Source organism: Mustela lutreola, chromosome 17 (genome assembly GCF_030435805.1).
Source record: "Mustela lutreola isolate mMusLut2 chromosome 17, mMusLut2.pri, whole genome shotgun sequence".
Classification (NCBI taxonomy): domain Eukaryota; kingdom Metazoa; phylum Chordata; class Mammalia; order Carnivora; family Mustelidae; genus Mustela; species Mustela lutreola.
In genome coordinates, this window is record NC_081306.1 from 39,439,264 (window position 1) to 39,452,573 (window position 13,310).

The following is a 13,310-nucleotide window of genomic DNA, read 5'->3' on the forward strand; positions in this document are numbered from 1 at the left end:
GCCCCGGGACCCCGCGCTAGCGCCCCCGCCTCGAGCCCACACACGCGCCCGCTGGCCCGCCGAGAGAAGCGCCCCCGCCCCACCCCCTCGCTGACGCGCGCCCAGCCGGGCCAATCAGAGCTCGCGGCGCTGCGCCCCACGCGCCGGCCCCCCCCCACCCCCAGCTTAAGAAAGGGCGCGCGGACCCGGTCGGACCAGAACCGTACGCGGAGCGGAGACAGCGGGCTGCGGGAGGCAGGCGGTTCCCTTAGCTCCCGCGCTCAAGCTGCCCTCGAGCGGCGCGCCGGGCCTCAGCCCACAGCGGAGGCGCCTCCGCCGCGCGCCCCGACGGCGCCCGCCCGCCTGCTGATGCTGGAGTGAGCGCTGCGGCGACGGGATGCTAGCGCTGCTGGCCGCCGGCTTGGCGCTCGTCGTGACCGCCGGCGCCCAAGACGGCCCGGCGCCCGGCAGCCGCTTCGTGTGCACGGCGCTGCCCCCGGAGGCGGCGCGCGCCGGCTGCCCGTTGCCCGCGATGCCCATGCAGGGCGGCGCGCTGAGCCCCGAGGAGGAGCTGCGGGCCGCGGTGCTGCAGCTGCGCGAGACCGTCGTGCAGCAGAAGGAGACTCTGGGCGCGCAGCGCGAGGCCATCCGCGAGCTCACGGGCAAGCTGGCGCGTTGCGAGGGGCTGGCAGGGGGCAAGGCACAGGGCCCGGCAGCCACAGGCAAGGACACTATGGGCGATCTGCCGCGGGACCCCGGCCACGTCGTGGAGCAGCTCAGCCGCTCGCTGCAGACCCTCAAGGACCGCCTGGAGAGCCTCGAGGTAGCCTGAGCGCGGGGCTGGGTGGGGGGTGATCCTGAAGGGTGGGAAAGATCCGAGGCGCGGGGCAGTGGTGGGGCGCGTGGTTCTGCCAGCCAGACAGTACGGGACACAGCAAGCTGGGCTTGGGGTCGGGGGTGGGGGTTGGTTCTCTCTCGGGTTCGCGAACTTACCTGCGGGGCTCGCATCCCACTCCCACACCCCCCACCCCCACCACGCTTCTTGCCTAAAGGAAAGGGTTAACACCCCCCACCCCCACCCCCCGCCCCGCACCGGGACTGTCCGCCTTGTGGCCAGTCACTTCCCGGGATCCCGTTGAGCGGACCGGGACGGCCTCTTCTCTCTAAATGTCCGAGACCCCCGGGGCCGCACGCGCTCGCAGAGGCTGTGCCGGGTGACTTGCGGCTGCCGAGTGCGGTCAGCTGTCCCGGGCGTCCCGCGTTTCCTTTTCTAAATCAGGCCAGACTGGACCGGAGCGGGCGGAGACCCCAGGGTCGCGGCGGGGAGGCGAGCGCGGGCGGGTCCTGGGCCACACGCCGGTTGGCGCCTCGGAGGAAACCTGGTTTTAACTTCAAAGATGCTCTGCCCGCGAATTGCGCCCGTTCTAAGGTGCCCTTCCAGGCCGTTTTGGGGGAAGGGACCTTCTTACGTTTCTCTCTTGGAAGGTGTATACAGTTTGGAACTTTCAAGAGAAATCCTCATTTAACTTCCATCTTTCCCTTTGAACCCTATTTAAGAAGTGTGGAATGTTTCTGTTAAAAAACGTTTACCAGAATGCTCATTAGCAGAACTAGGTTTCAATTACAGGTGGTAATTATTGCAAAATTATTTGAGGCTTTCCTGTGGCATGATGGCTAAATACAGTATTTCCAGCATCTGTGTATCCCTTGATTCGGTATGATTAATAGCAGCTAACGTTTCTAGTTTACTAAATATATACCAGGCGTATTATCTAATTTTAACCCTTCCAACAGTCCTTTGAGGCAGATCCTCTTAGCTGCATTTTACAATTTGGAATGCTTAGAAAGGGGGTACATAGCTTGCCAAGGATTCATGGCTAGCCAGTGGCAGACTGCCTCCAGAGCCAGCATGATGGTAGAGGAGGAGAAGGCATAGGAAATGAGGATTTAGCAACAGCATTCAAAGCAAAAATTCCTGGAATTCAGAACTGTCACATTTTAGGTCTCTCATTTTCCAGTAACATCTCTGCAAGCATAATTATTCACCTTTGTGCCATATTGGGACTTGGGGGCTGTTTCCACTTCTAGATGAAGGCTCATCTGCTTTAGTACCATTTGGTTGACTTTTTTTTTTTTTTTTAAATCTTCACTGTGTTGTGATCTTTACCCAAGGATGATAGATCGTGATTAAAATTTTGCGTTTTTAGCAAGAGAAGGAAAATAGCTTTCTGAGAGAGGAAAATGGAATTCGTAAGTTTCAAAGATTGCAGCAAGGTAATTCTTGTTTGACTTTGAAATCCTTTCCATACAAAAAAGAAAAAAGCGTCCGTGAAGTGCTCCCCTTCGTGCCATTGGCACGATTTAATACTCCTGTTTTGGAAGCTTCTCCCTGTGTGGTTGGGCTTTTAGAGCTACATTTCACAATTTCTTTTTAAATGGCCTTAATACTTCTCCCTCATATGTCCCTCTCCCCATCTAAAAGCACCAGCTCCGAGTGAATGTGTCCAATGCAATGCTGCCCAGCGACTTTCGAGAGGTGCTCCAGCGGCGACTGGGGGAGCTGGAGAGGCAGCTGCTGCGCAAGGTGGCAGAGCTGGAGGACGAGAAGTCCCTGCTCCACAATGAGACCTCTGCTCACAGGCAGAAGACAGAGAATGCCCTGAATGCTCTGCTGCAGAGGGTGACTGAGCTGGAGCGAGGTGAGTTCTTGACTAGCTTCTCTGTCGCCCTCTGGCTGATTTCCCTCTCAGCCCCCACCCCCACCCCATTGCCTTGGTGTTTGGCTGCAGTGTAAGGGAAGCCGGGCTCAGTAAGGCAGAGCAGGCAGAGGGGGGCTGGCCCCACAGCCACCCATTTACAGACAGGCCACTAGGACCCTTGAGAGAGTCGTGACCCCTGCTTGCTGACTGTTAGCACCGGGCTCTGCTCCTGTTTGCTGGGGTTGGCTCTGAGGCTGCTCTTAGGTCATCTCTGAACCTACCTGTCCTACGTGCAAAAAGCCGCAGCATTCTCTACCATCCCAGCAGGTCTCCACTTTCCCTTCTCTGTTTCTCAAACGAAGTGTTGCTTTTTCAACTTGAGGCATCTCCCGTGGTGTGCAGGGGTGTAGGGTTTCTGCCTGACAGTTGCCCAGCTTGACGGCCTTGTTCATACATCTTCTGACCTGGTGGAGACTGAAGGGGCCTGTTGCTGCTGGGAGCAGCCTGCTTTCCATCTCAGACGGTGACCCCCAGGGTGTCTGCAGTGACAGACCCTGCATGGAGGTAGCTCGCAGCTGTTTGAGCAAACAGTAGCGTGATTGAGGATGGTCCTCTCAGGAAAGAGCCCCCCCTTTCCCGCCCCCTGTTATCCGTGGGAAAGCCAGTGCCCTCAGGACCAGCGTGGGCAAACAGCCCAACTCTGTCCTTCTGCCATGTGGACATTTCAGTCACTTCCTAACCAGACCTTCAGTGGATTCTGAGTCTCTTCCTCTCCTCTGCTCACACTGGGGTGTGTGAGTTTCTCCCATGGGAGACCGGAAGGAAAGGGATCGAGGGCCCTACGTAATTCCGACTGCATTATCAACCCCCAAACTACCTAGTGGCCTGGGAGTGAAGTGTAAGTTTGCTGATAGGGGATATGAAATTGCAATCTTCTCAGAGGCACCAGCCTGTCAAAGACAGTTTCTCATTACTCGATTTCATGAACTGACAGGAGAAGGTCCAGCTGTGCCTTTAGTGACTCTGGCAAGGGAGGGCCAGATGATCAAGGGGATGGTGTGTCTGTTCCATTTTATTACAGCAGCTCCCCAGAAGTCACAGGTCTCCTTCAACACTTTCCTGCTTTCCTCCTTCCTTATCCTTCTCAGAAAGGGGTGGGTGACTTGCCTGTTAGACTTGGATTCTTGAGTTTCTGAAAGAATTTCCTCTCTGCCTCACCTCAGGGTGACCTCAGAAAATTCCTTAGGTCTCAAGAGCCTTCCCTGAAGGCAGAGCAGCTGCGGCTGCAGCCTTTCTTGCCAACTGGAGGACAGGAAGGCAGCATCGGGTCCAAGGTGAGGGTGGCTTGCCTTCCCTTTCCCCAGCCTCACCCACAGTGGAACATGGCAACATGCAGGCACACCACAGTCACTTAATATCTTGAAGGGGGTAGCTGTAGAACAAAAAGAGAGCTCCGCCAGAGACCTTGCTGGCTATATACCTTGCCTGGCTCAGTGGCTGAATTGCTCCAAGGATGTAGGTTAACAGAAGCGTGCCGTGTTAGCATGTGCTGAGCACATCACGCCTGTGAGAGAGGACTTGACTTATACCCATTACACAGATGAGAAAAATACCCTGAACTTTCGGCCAGAGGTGCATCATTTGGGGAGAGGGGACTGAGTGGGACCTGGGCCACCGGCTGGTGAGCAGCAGTGGCAACATGGCTTTGACCATCCGGCAGCTGGCTCTGTATGACTATCCCTCCCATGCCCAGCCAGATTCCAGCATCCACACTCTCGGTACCTAGGTTTTATTGGAAGCCCTCAGAGCTCATCTGGCATAGAAAGGAGGTTCATGTTCTAGCTAGCACTGAGCTCTACAGGGCAGGGCCCCTGATTGACCTTCTTGTAGAGCCCCCAGGACCTGGTACTGACCCACCACCAGAACTCTAGAATCCTTCTGTGTGCTCCACCCAGCTCTGGAATGAATCTTTGAGGAAAGTGATCATCTGCCGATAAATTTGTCTTCTGAGTTTCTATCTGTCCTATTTGTGGTGAGAATAAAGGAATATATAAACTCCCAGTGCCCCAAATAAATCAAGGGTGGAAGATCCATTCTGTTCCTCAAAACATCCTACTGAGCTCAGAGGAGATGGACCTCAGGCATATGCAAAGTAGGGGGCTTTGGGAACTCTGGCCCTCGGTCCATCATCTCCTGCCTGTTATGGGCTTGTTCAGAGCCAGACACCGGGCTGCGACTTCCACATTCCGTGTCTTCCATAACCCTTGCAACCACTATGTGAGGTAGGTATTAGTTATAGATGAGGGACTGAGTCAGAGAACCAAGTGATTCATGCATTCACGGGCCCAGCAGGTTGCAGAGCTGGGGTTGAACTTGGTGGTGACCCCAGAAGACAAGATACCCAGAGGCTGCAGCCTGGAGTGGCGTGTGGGCTCCAGCCCCACTGGGCCGGAGGCTCCTGAAAGCCCAGGGGTGAGCATCCGACGCTCCACGCAGAGGCTTGCGCTGCCTGAGCCCACGGATGCTCGTTTTCTCTGTCGTGGGATCTGCTCATCTGCAGGAGCCTCCAGGTTCCGGGCCAGCCAGCCAGGGACAGCCCACCTTGGAGTTGAAGTAAACGTTTCCACTGAGAAGACAGAACCTGTCTCTCTTTGGCCCCAGCTGCCCCCCATTTTCACTTGTCTGCCACCTGCTGCCTCTGATTTATCGGTCAGGCCTTTTAATGCCCTAATTGGTTTTAACGAAGTTTCCTCTAAACCTCCAAGCTGTTTGATATAAATAGAGGGCACCAGCTTTCCGGGTGTGGGCCCCTCCTCTGCCCCTTGGCTCTCCCAGGTCTAATTAAACCTATCTGTTGTCACCTAGCTAATGATATTACCGACACTGAGCCTTATTAAATCAGCAGGCCTGCCCACCTGCAAGGATAGAAGCCATTTCTCTTTATTAGCTAATCATGCCTTCGTGAAGAACATGGCCATTTGCAGATTAAGAACTAGTGGCTGCATGTAGTTGAGAGAGGGGCTTCTGCTCCCTACTCTGTCCTTCATTAGCTGTGTGACCTGTGGTTGAGTCCCCTCGCTTCTCCAAACCTCAGTGCCTTAACTGCACAATCCACAGAATTGGGGACGGGGCTTCCTAGTCTCAGTTTTGCTTCCACCTGTACCCAGCGTGGCCCCCCTTGTCTTCCCCAGGTGACCAAGCCTTCCCAGCCCTCGCTAGGTATTCAGTGACTCTGAGGGGGAACTCAGGATGGACCGGATAAGAGTCCACAAGCAGCAGATTCAAGTAAATAGCACCCATAAGGCCCAGAGGCTAGTCTTTCTCTGCTGCCTGTTCCAGAGGCTGAAAGGGTGATGCTGGGCCTTGTTGCTTTTCTGTGCAGGTCTTCCTTGGGTGGGGGTGAACCACGGCACCAGAGAGCTTCTCTCACATGTTCCTGACTACAAAAGCAAATGAGTCTGGGGGATCACAGTGGAGAAAGGGTCATCCGTTGTGGCCTCTGTTCCTTAGAAGGGACTGATTTATACACTCACATGAGACACAGGCCTGTCTGGTTCCATTGGTTCTGGGTCCAGAGAGCCTGCATGTTTCTCATGGTGATGGAGTCCCTCCGGCCCCTTGTGGATGCCTAATAAATACTTGTTGAATGAGCAAAGGGTGTTCAGGCTCCTTCACCAGAAGCATCTGGTCCCCAGCTGAGAGGGAAGTTGCTGCCGTGACCACTCACAGAACTGGGTGGTACCTGGCAAACCTCGGAATCTGTGATAACTCGAGACGGGGACTTGCCTTCTGTATGTTTATTTTTATTGTTAATTTGGAGCTTAAGTCAGAACTATTAGAAATTACTTAGACCCAGTTAAGCGTACTAGTGGCATTCAAAGATTTTGGAAGCACCATTTACATGAGGACAGTCAGGGGCTTCTCTTCCGTCCCAGGCAGGCCCCAAGGGCTCAAGGCTCTGGCTGTGGGTGCTCACCTCAGCGGACGGGCACCTCTGTACTTCTCTGTCTCTGACTGTCTCCAAACCACAGGAAATCATCAACAGACACAATCTTCTCTTGAGGAGGAAAAGGCAAATCATGAGCAAAGTGGTTCATGTGAGAGATTTAGTCCAAAAAGCCACTTCTGAGTTAAGCTGTAGTGTCCAGGCGCCCATGTGGACTCGGGGGGCAGTGATTCTTCAGGGTGAGAAGTGACAGGGACTTACTGGCTTGACGAGTATCTTATCAATCAGGTGTCTAGGTCCCTGTTAAGGACTTTTTGCCTCTAAGCCCAAGCCGGGCAGGGCTCCAACCCCGCCCTTGCTGAAGGAGCTAAAGGGGCTAGGATTTTAAGGAAAGGGCTCAAGAACGGTTTTCTGGCTTAACTAGAAAATTAAATTCAACTTGTCCTTACCCGCTTCTTCAGGCTTTCAAGAGCAAGGCCAGTCTTGTTTACTTCCGGGCTGGTAGCACTTTGCACCGTGGCTCCCCAGTAGCAGGTGCTCTGTTGCTTGAAGGACTGACCTGGGGGAATTTGGGGTCCAGGTGAGCTGTGGCTCTGGGCTGCGCTGGCGGGGAGTAGGTGAACACACCATGGCCTCTCTTCTCCACCCCCCAGGTAACAGTGCGTTCAAGTCTCCCGACGCGTTCAAAGTGTCCCTCCCCCTGCGCACAAACTACCTGTATGGCAAGATCAAGAAAACACTGCCTGAACTGTACGCCTTCACTATCTGCCTGTGGCTACGATCCAGCGCCTTGCCGGGCATCGGCACACCGTTCTCTTACGCGGTGCCGGGGCAGGCCAACGAGATCGTGCTGATAGAGTGGGGCAACAACCCCATTGAGCTGCTCATCAACGACAAGGTGAGGCCTGCTTGGATGCCCCCATCACAGCAGCAATGGTCAGCCTGTGTGGCTTCTGACAGCTGGCTGCAGGGCTGTCCTCCTCACAGGGGGGACAGCTCTGCACCAACTCAGTCCCACTGTGGCCAGCTGGCTGGGTAGGCAGCAGGGGCAGGTGGCCATGGCTGGTGGAGATCCAAGCTGTGAGTCTGGCCTGGAAGCGGCACAGGGTCCAGGTCAGGTGCCGTGGGAGGAATAGAGATGGGGTCTCTTGGGCCAGCCTGAATGGTCACAGGCCCTTGGGCCAGTCACTCAGGACTATTCCCCAGGGCCATACTGGTTAGGGGAAGAGGTCTGTGTGTGTCCCTCTGTGTAGGAAATTTTTTCAGTGTATCTTTTTGGGGTGGTCTACTGGGGTACAAGTTACAGTAAAACTGAGTAAACAGTCCAACCAGTTTTGAAAATGCATGCACTTGTGTGATTTCCACAATTAAAATATGGAAATGTTTCATTTCTCCCTTATTGCCTCCCAACCAAATCTCATTCCCCTTTGTGGTCGGCTCCTACCCCCTACCCCAGCCCATGAGAACCACTGATCTGTTTCCTATCTCTATAGCCTTGCTTTTTCCAGAGTAAATATCCCTTTTTAATAGACTGGCTGGTTTCAGCATTCGAGAGCGTGGTCTTCTCAAGACCTCCGCTCTGGGCATCTGCAGGACCTCCAGGAACCCCACTTAAACTTCCATTCTGAAGTCAGACTTGGCATAGCCAAAGAAAATGTGTCCTGATGTCCTTGCTGGAGCTGAGCCTTGCTGGAATGGCTGCTCCAGCTCCCTGCTGCCTCTGCCCTGGCCCCTTACTCTGGCGTTACTGAACCATCTTGGATGGAGTTGAAGTGGGAGATGCCGTGGAATCTCCTCACTGGGCTCCTTCTAGTGGTGACCATGTCCCTGAGCCAGGGATTAATTGTTCTAAATAATGCCCTTGGACACAGCAGGGCCAGAACCTTGTTTTCCTCTTGGGTTAGGTGGCACATAAACAGCCAATTCCTGGGAGGAAGCAGCAGGTTGCTAGGATACCAGCAGTAACAACAGGATGGCACCTGGTTGGGCTGGGCTGTAGTGCTCACGGGACTGCGAGCGGATGACGTGGGTCAGAAGTGCCCTTCCTTCTGTTCCATATGGGGATCCCTGTGTGCACCCCTAGCACACCCTCCCACATAACTGTAGGCCTTTTTTTTTTTTTTTTTTTCTGCACAGGAGTGCGGGCACGCGCGCACACACACACACACACAGAGTCTGCAAGTGTTGTGATGGATAATCGTGAGCCTCTGTCTAGAGTGTAGATAGCTGTTCGGACTGTTTCCAAAGAGGCTGGCCCAGTAGGACCCTGACTTCCCTTCAGGCCCTCTGGCGGAGGCATTCAGACTCAGCACAGCGGGGAGGGGGGTTTGCCCTTCACCTCACATCTGTTCAGTCTGGACAGCATCCTGGACCCTCAGCAGAACCCGGACCAGAGGTGTCCCCTTGAAAGCTGGGCCACCCTGGGGTCAGGGGCCTGTACCCAGGCTACGTACCCTTTTCCTCTGAGGTGTCTGTGTTACACAGTGTCCCCTCCCCAAGGCTTTCTGAAGGGTGGAGTTGCCCGTGTCACCCAAAAAGCAGAGAAGGGGAGACCAGCAGGGACCCTGCAAGATGGGAGCAGTAGGACCAACAGTCTGTCTGCAGGTCAGACTTCTGGAAACCCTGAGGGGGTGCCTCACCTGCACGTTGCTGTCCGCAGGTTGCGCAGCTGCCCCTGTTTGTCAGTGACGGCAAGTGGCACCATATCTGTATCACCTGGACGACGCGGGATGGCATGTGGGAGGCATTCCAGGATGGGGAGAAACTCGGCACTGGGGAGAACCTGGCCCCCTGGCACCCCATCAAGCCAGGGGGTGTGCTGATCCTCGGGCAGGAACAGGTGAGTGCAGGGGGGCAAGACGGGAGCATGCTGCCAGCCGAGCAGCACAAGACTACACTTGAAGGTTGCCCCCGGGCCCCCTAGTCAGTTGTCTGCCTGCCCGACCCAGCCCCTGAGGCGGGACAGTGCCGGCTCGCCCCGTGCTGTCTTATGGCCTGAGGTTGGTGTGGTGGGTTCGGAAAGATTCCAGAATGGAGTCCAACCCAGGTGAACAGGAGTGTCCCTGGGGTCATGCTGTCGTGGAGTGACTTTAGGTTCTTTCCAGACGTTAAGCCTCTGTCAGGCACAACATCCATTCAGGATGCCAAAGACGGATAGGGCATCTTCCAGGAACTGCTGGCTCAGTGTTTTAGGGGACTCAGGGTATGCCTGTGGGTGCTCAGCACCCTGGGGGATATGGGGGTGGGAAGGTGATTTCAGAAGCTGCCCTCCAGAAACTCACCCGGTGGGAGAAGGGAAATGTACATTGCTTGTCTGCTCCTGGGCAGGTAAGAGTTGATGTTTCAGCCTGTGCTTGAGGTTTGCTGAGGGCCCTTTCTTCCCCTCACTTCCCTGAGAGAGACTGGGAGTCTGGAGACCGGGAGCTAGTGCTAGCTTTGGGAGTTTGGACAAAATGTCTTTCCACTCCAGCCAGGAGCACCGTGTCGAGGAGCCCCAGGATGTGAAGCAATCAGGGCTCCTGAGGTGTAGCCAGAGTTGGAGGGAGTCGGGAAAATGCCCCAGTCTCCCCTTCTCCCTCCCAAGTTGGCATCTCTTCCCAGAGGCCATTCACAGTCCAGGAGAATTCGCAGACCTGTCCGCTTTTTGAACCTGTGCTGATGGGGTTCTGTTCTCCCCTCCCCAGGACACCGTTGGGGGCAGGTTCGATGCCACGCAGGCATTCGTGGGGGAGCTCAGCCAGTTCAACATATGGGACCGCGTCCTCCGTGCACAAGAAATTATCAACATTGCCAACTGCTCCACGAACATGCCCGGCAACATCATACCCTGGGTGGACAACAACGTCGATGTGTTTGGAGGGGCTTCTAAGTGGCCCGTGGAGACCTGTGAGGAACGTCTCCTTGACTTGTAGCTGCCTCCGGCTCTGTCTAGGCCAGGGCCGGGCTGTTCCTGTCAGAAGTGCAAGGCCACCTCCTCCCCCAGTTAAACTGTGTACAAAGCCCCTGCCAGAATGGGCTGGGGCCCCCAAAGCTCATTCCCAGGGAATCTCGAAGGCCGAGGTTCTGTAGCGGCCCTTGTCACTGGATTCTTTGTTCCTTACCAAGATTATGTTGTTTTGAGGGGGAAGCAGCCCTGAGCTTGCAGGTGGGGAGATCTCTGACTTCCTGCTGGGGGTGGGGGGCTGAAGGCCCTTGAGGCTTCCTGCAGAGCCCCTGTCATTGCTAGCACACCGCAGCCTTGTCCGCCCTCTTGGATGCTCCATGTCTCGTGTGCCCTTTTTGTCTGTCCCCTTTAAAGGCTGTGCGGCTCTCCTGCTGGAATATCTGTGTCCCCTGTGTATAGAGTATACCCTGCTGTCCCCTGAGCACGTGGCAAAGCAGCCCCTGCCGCCCACAGAAGGGCCTTTCTCTTAGTGTTCTTTACTAGGCTGTGAGGAACTCTTCAGCTCAAGGAGGAGGGCAGGCTGCCCAGACAATGCCCTGCCTTCTCCAAGATGGAGGGGGCGTCTGGTCCTCCAAAGGGGGCTGGGAGCAGGAACGCAGAAGCGAGTTCTGGAGAAGGGCTGTGGCAGCTGTCCCTCCCCTCTGTCACCTCTCCCTCAGACCGATGCTTTGATGGAATCATCGCTGGGAATGGCTTCTTTGAAAAGCCTCTTTTCTCCACCGGTGCCAAAAGTTCAGCTGCAGCTTCCACAACCATTCGGTATGGTCAGGGGGGATTTATTTTTTCCCAACAGAGAAGAACAGCCATTAGCAGCCTTCCATTTTTAATGTCTCGTCCCCACTGTGAGGAATGTGCTAGCTTTAATTCATGTTGATTCCTGTAAGCATTTGACTGTCTCAAGTATTTCCCCCAGAACTTTTTCAGGAAATGGGAGTCATTTGGCTGATATTTGCTTTGTGACTCCAGGTTGCTTAATTTATTGGACAGAGGTAGTAATTTATTTTAAGGACAAAGTGATGAAGTGGGGAAATTTATAAAGCTAAATATTATATATTTTATTTTTCATACATGTTTGAAGTGCAAATATGTGGAAATTCCATTTGTAGGACCAAGTTGACATGCCCATCCTAACATTGTATGCTACAAGAACTCTTCTGATGATGGAATTTTGATTAAAGTGCACTGGAAGATGCCTCCGTATCTGTTTGCTCCATGTTTGGGGCTGAGGGTAGGAGGTGGGGCTTTGCCACAGTCCCTAGGTCTGGGGCCCGTGTCTGGCGGACCCAGGGCACTGATGTGCTTGGAGGGAGAGGGGCGTGGTGCAGGGCTGAGCCCTTCCCTCCTCAATGCCAGGCCCAGACTGCGGATGTCCCACAAGCTCTGGCCAGTCTCCTGGTCTTCAGCCGGCTCCTGTCTTCTCAACCAGGAATCAGACTTAACCTCGATGGCCCCCACTTCCCTATCCCAGACCTGACACCTGTTGGCCACCTACTCTGTGTTCTACATACATCTCATTCTCTCCTCCTAACAAACCCCTGAAAGTGAATCCCGATTTATAGGTGAATGCTTGGAACAATTAAACAGTGACTTGGATCACACGGCTAGTTGAAGGCAGAGCTGGGGTCAAACTGGCCTATGGCGCTGGAGGCCCCATCCCTGTTGTGATGTCTCTCGTGATGGCATGGCTGACTGGGAACCGTGGCTCGGTGCCGCTGCCCAGCATCACCGGTGTCGTACTACATATCACTCACCCAGGAAAAATCAAAACTTCAAAATTCGAGATAGGTTCTACTAACTGTGTGTTGCTTTCACATCATCATGAAGTCAAAAAATTGTAAGTCAAGCCACTGTAAGTCAGGGACACTGAAAACTACAGAACATTAATTCTTTTTTGGTTTTTATATACTACATAATTGAGAGAAAGAACACCTAAATAATTGGATTATTTAGACTTCATAGTGTCGGGATTGCCACTGTGGACCCCTGGTGGGAAAAATGTGGTTCAGATGTCCAGAAGATCATACCACACACACCCTGAGAAGGTATGAAAAGGTTGATCATATAATGAGAACTTTCTGGGGAGATCAGGGTGGCTCCCACACAGTTCCGAAATAGCTTGAGAGAGCAGAGAAAGAATACTGGCTTGGTTTTTTATGGTGGTTGTGTGTAGGACCAGACCGATGATTCCACCGTGTGGTTTGCACAACCCCCTGCTCCTCCCAGCCCCCTGCACAAAGGAAAAATAATTTAGATTCTATTACTCGCCCAGACACATGGGGTATGATGGGAAGAGGAGAGATGAGGCTTAAAACTGTCAGCAAACATCAAAAACTAGACACGTTACTACAATTCACCTCCGATGTTTGACGGATGGCTGACACGTGCCATGTTGCATTTAATCGAATTTGACCTTGTTTAAGTAAGTCATTACGAGGTCTCTAGCTTGAGCTGGTGGGGAGGAGAGAATTCTGTTCAATACCTGTTTGATGGCCCAGAACTGGGTATTTCGAGAAGTATAACGTGTATCTTGGTCATGCTTAATAAGATCTGGAACTCTGAACGAGAGAAGTCTTGTTTTATGGCTTTAGTAAGTAGTGAGATATGTGTGATCTTGATTTATGGTTTGAGTATCTGTGGGACAAGAGATTCCCAGAGTTCTTTACCCCAAAACAGGCTACCTGGCTCAAAAGTAAAAATATATATATACATGGGTCAGTTGTTGGCCAGGGTGCCCGGTGCTAAA

General features: G+C 53.8%; 1 protein-coding gene across 1 annotated transcript; it reads left to right on the forward strand.

The window, feature by feature from the left end:
* The first annotated feature begins 209 nt into the window (after positions 1-209).
* Positions 210-11,767, forward strand: NPTX2 (neuronal pentraxin 2). The gene is made up of 5 exons (XM_059154973.1): positions 210-802; positions 2,462-2,678; positions 7,278-7,522; positions 9,284-9,463; positions 10,308-11,767. Exons 1-5 carry the CDS (start codon positions 377-379, stop codon positions 10,533-10,535), a joined length of 1,296 nt encoding a protein of 431 aa, XP_059010956.1. The 5' UTR covers positions 210-376; the 3' UTR covers positions 10,536-11,767.
* Positions 11,768-13,310: the final 1,543 nt, after the last annotated feature.

Excerpts from the sequence above, each read along its gene's own strand:
- NPTX2 (XM_059154973.1), top strand. The coding sequence starts at position 377 with ATGCTAGCGCTGCTGGCCGCCGGCTTGGCGCTCGTCGTGACCGCCGGC. Across the intron at positions 803-2,461 it reads ACCGCCTGGAGAGCCTCGAG|CACCAGCTCCGAGTGAATGT; the intron begins GTAGCCTGAGCG and ends CCCATCTAAAAG. Across the intron at positions 2,679-7,277 it reads GGTGACTGAGCTGGAGCGAG|GTAACAGTGCGTTCAAGTCT; the intron begins GTGAGTTCTTGA and ends TCCACCCCCCAG.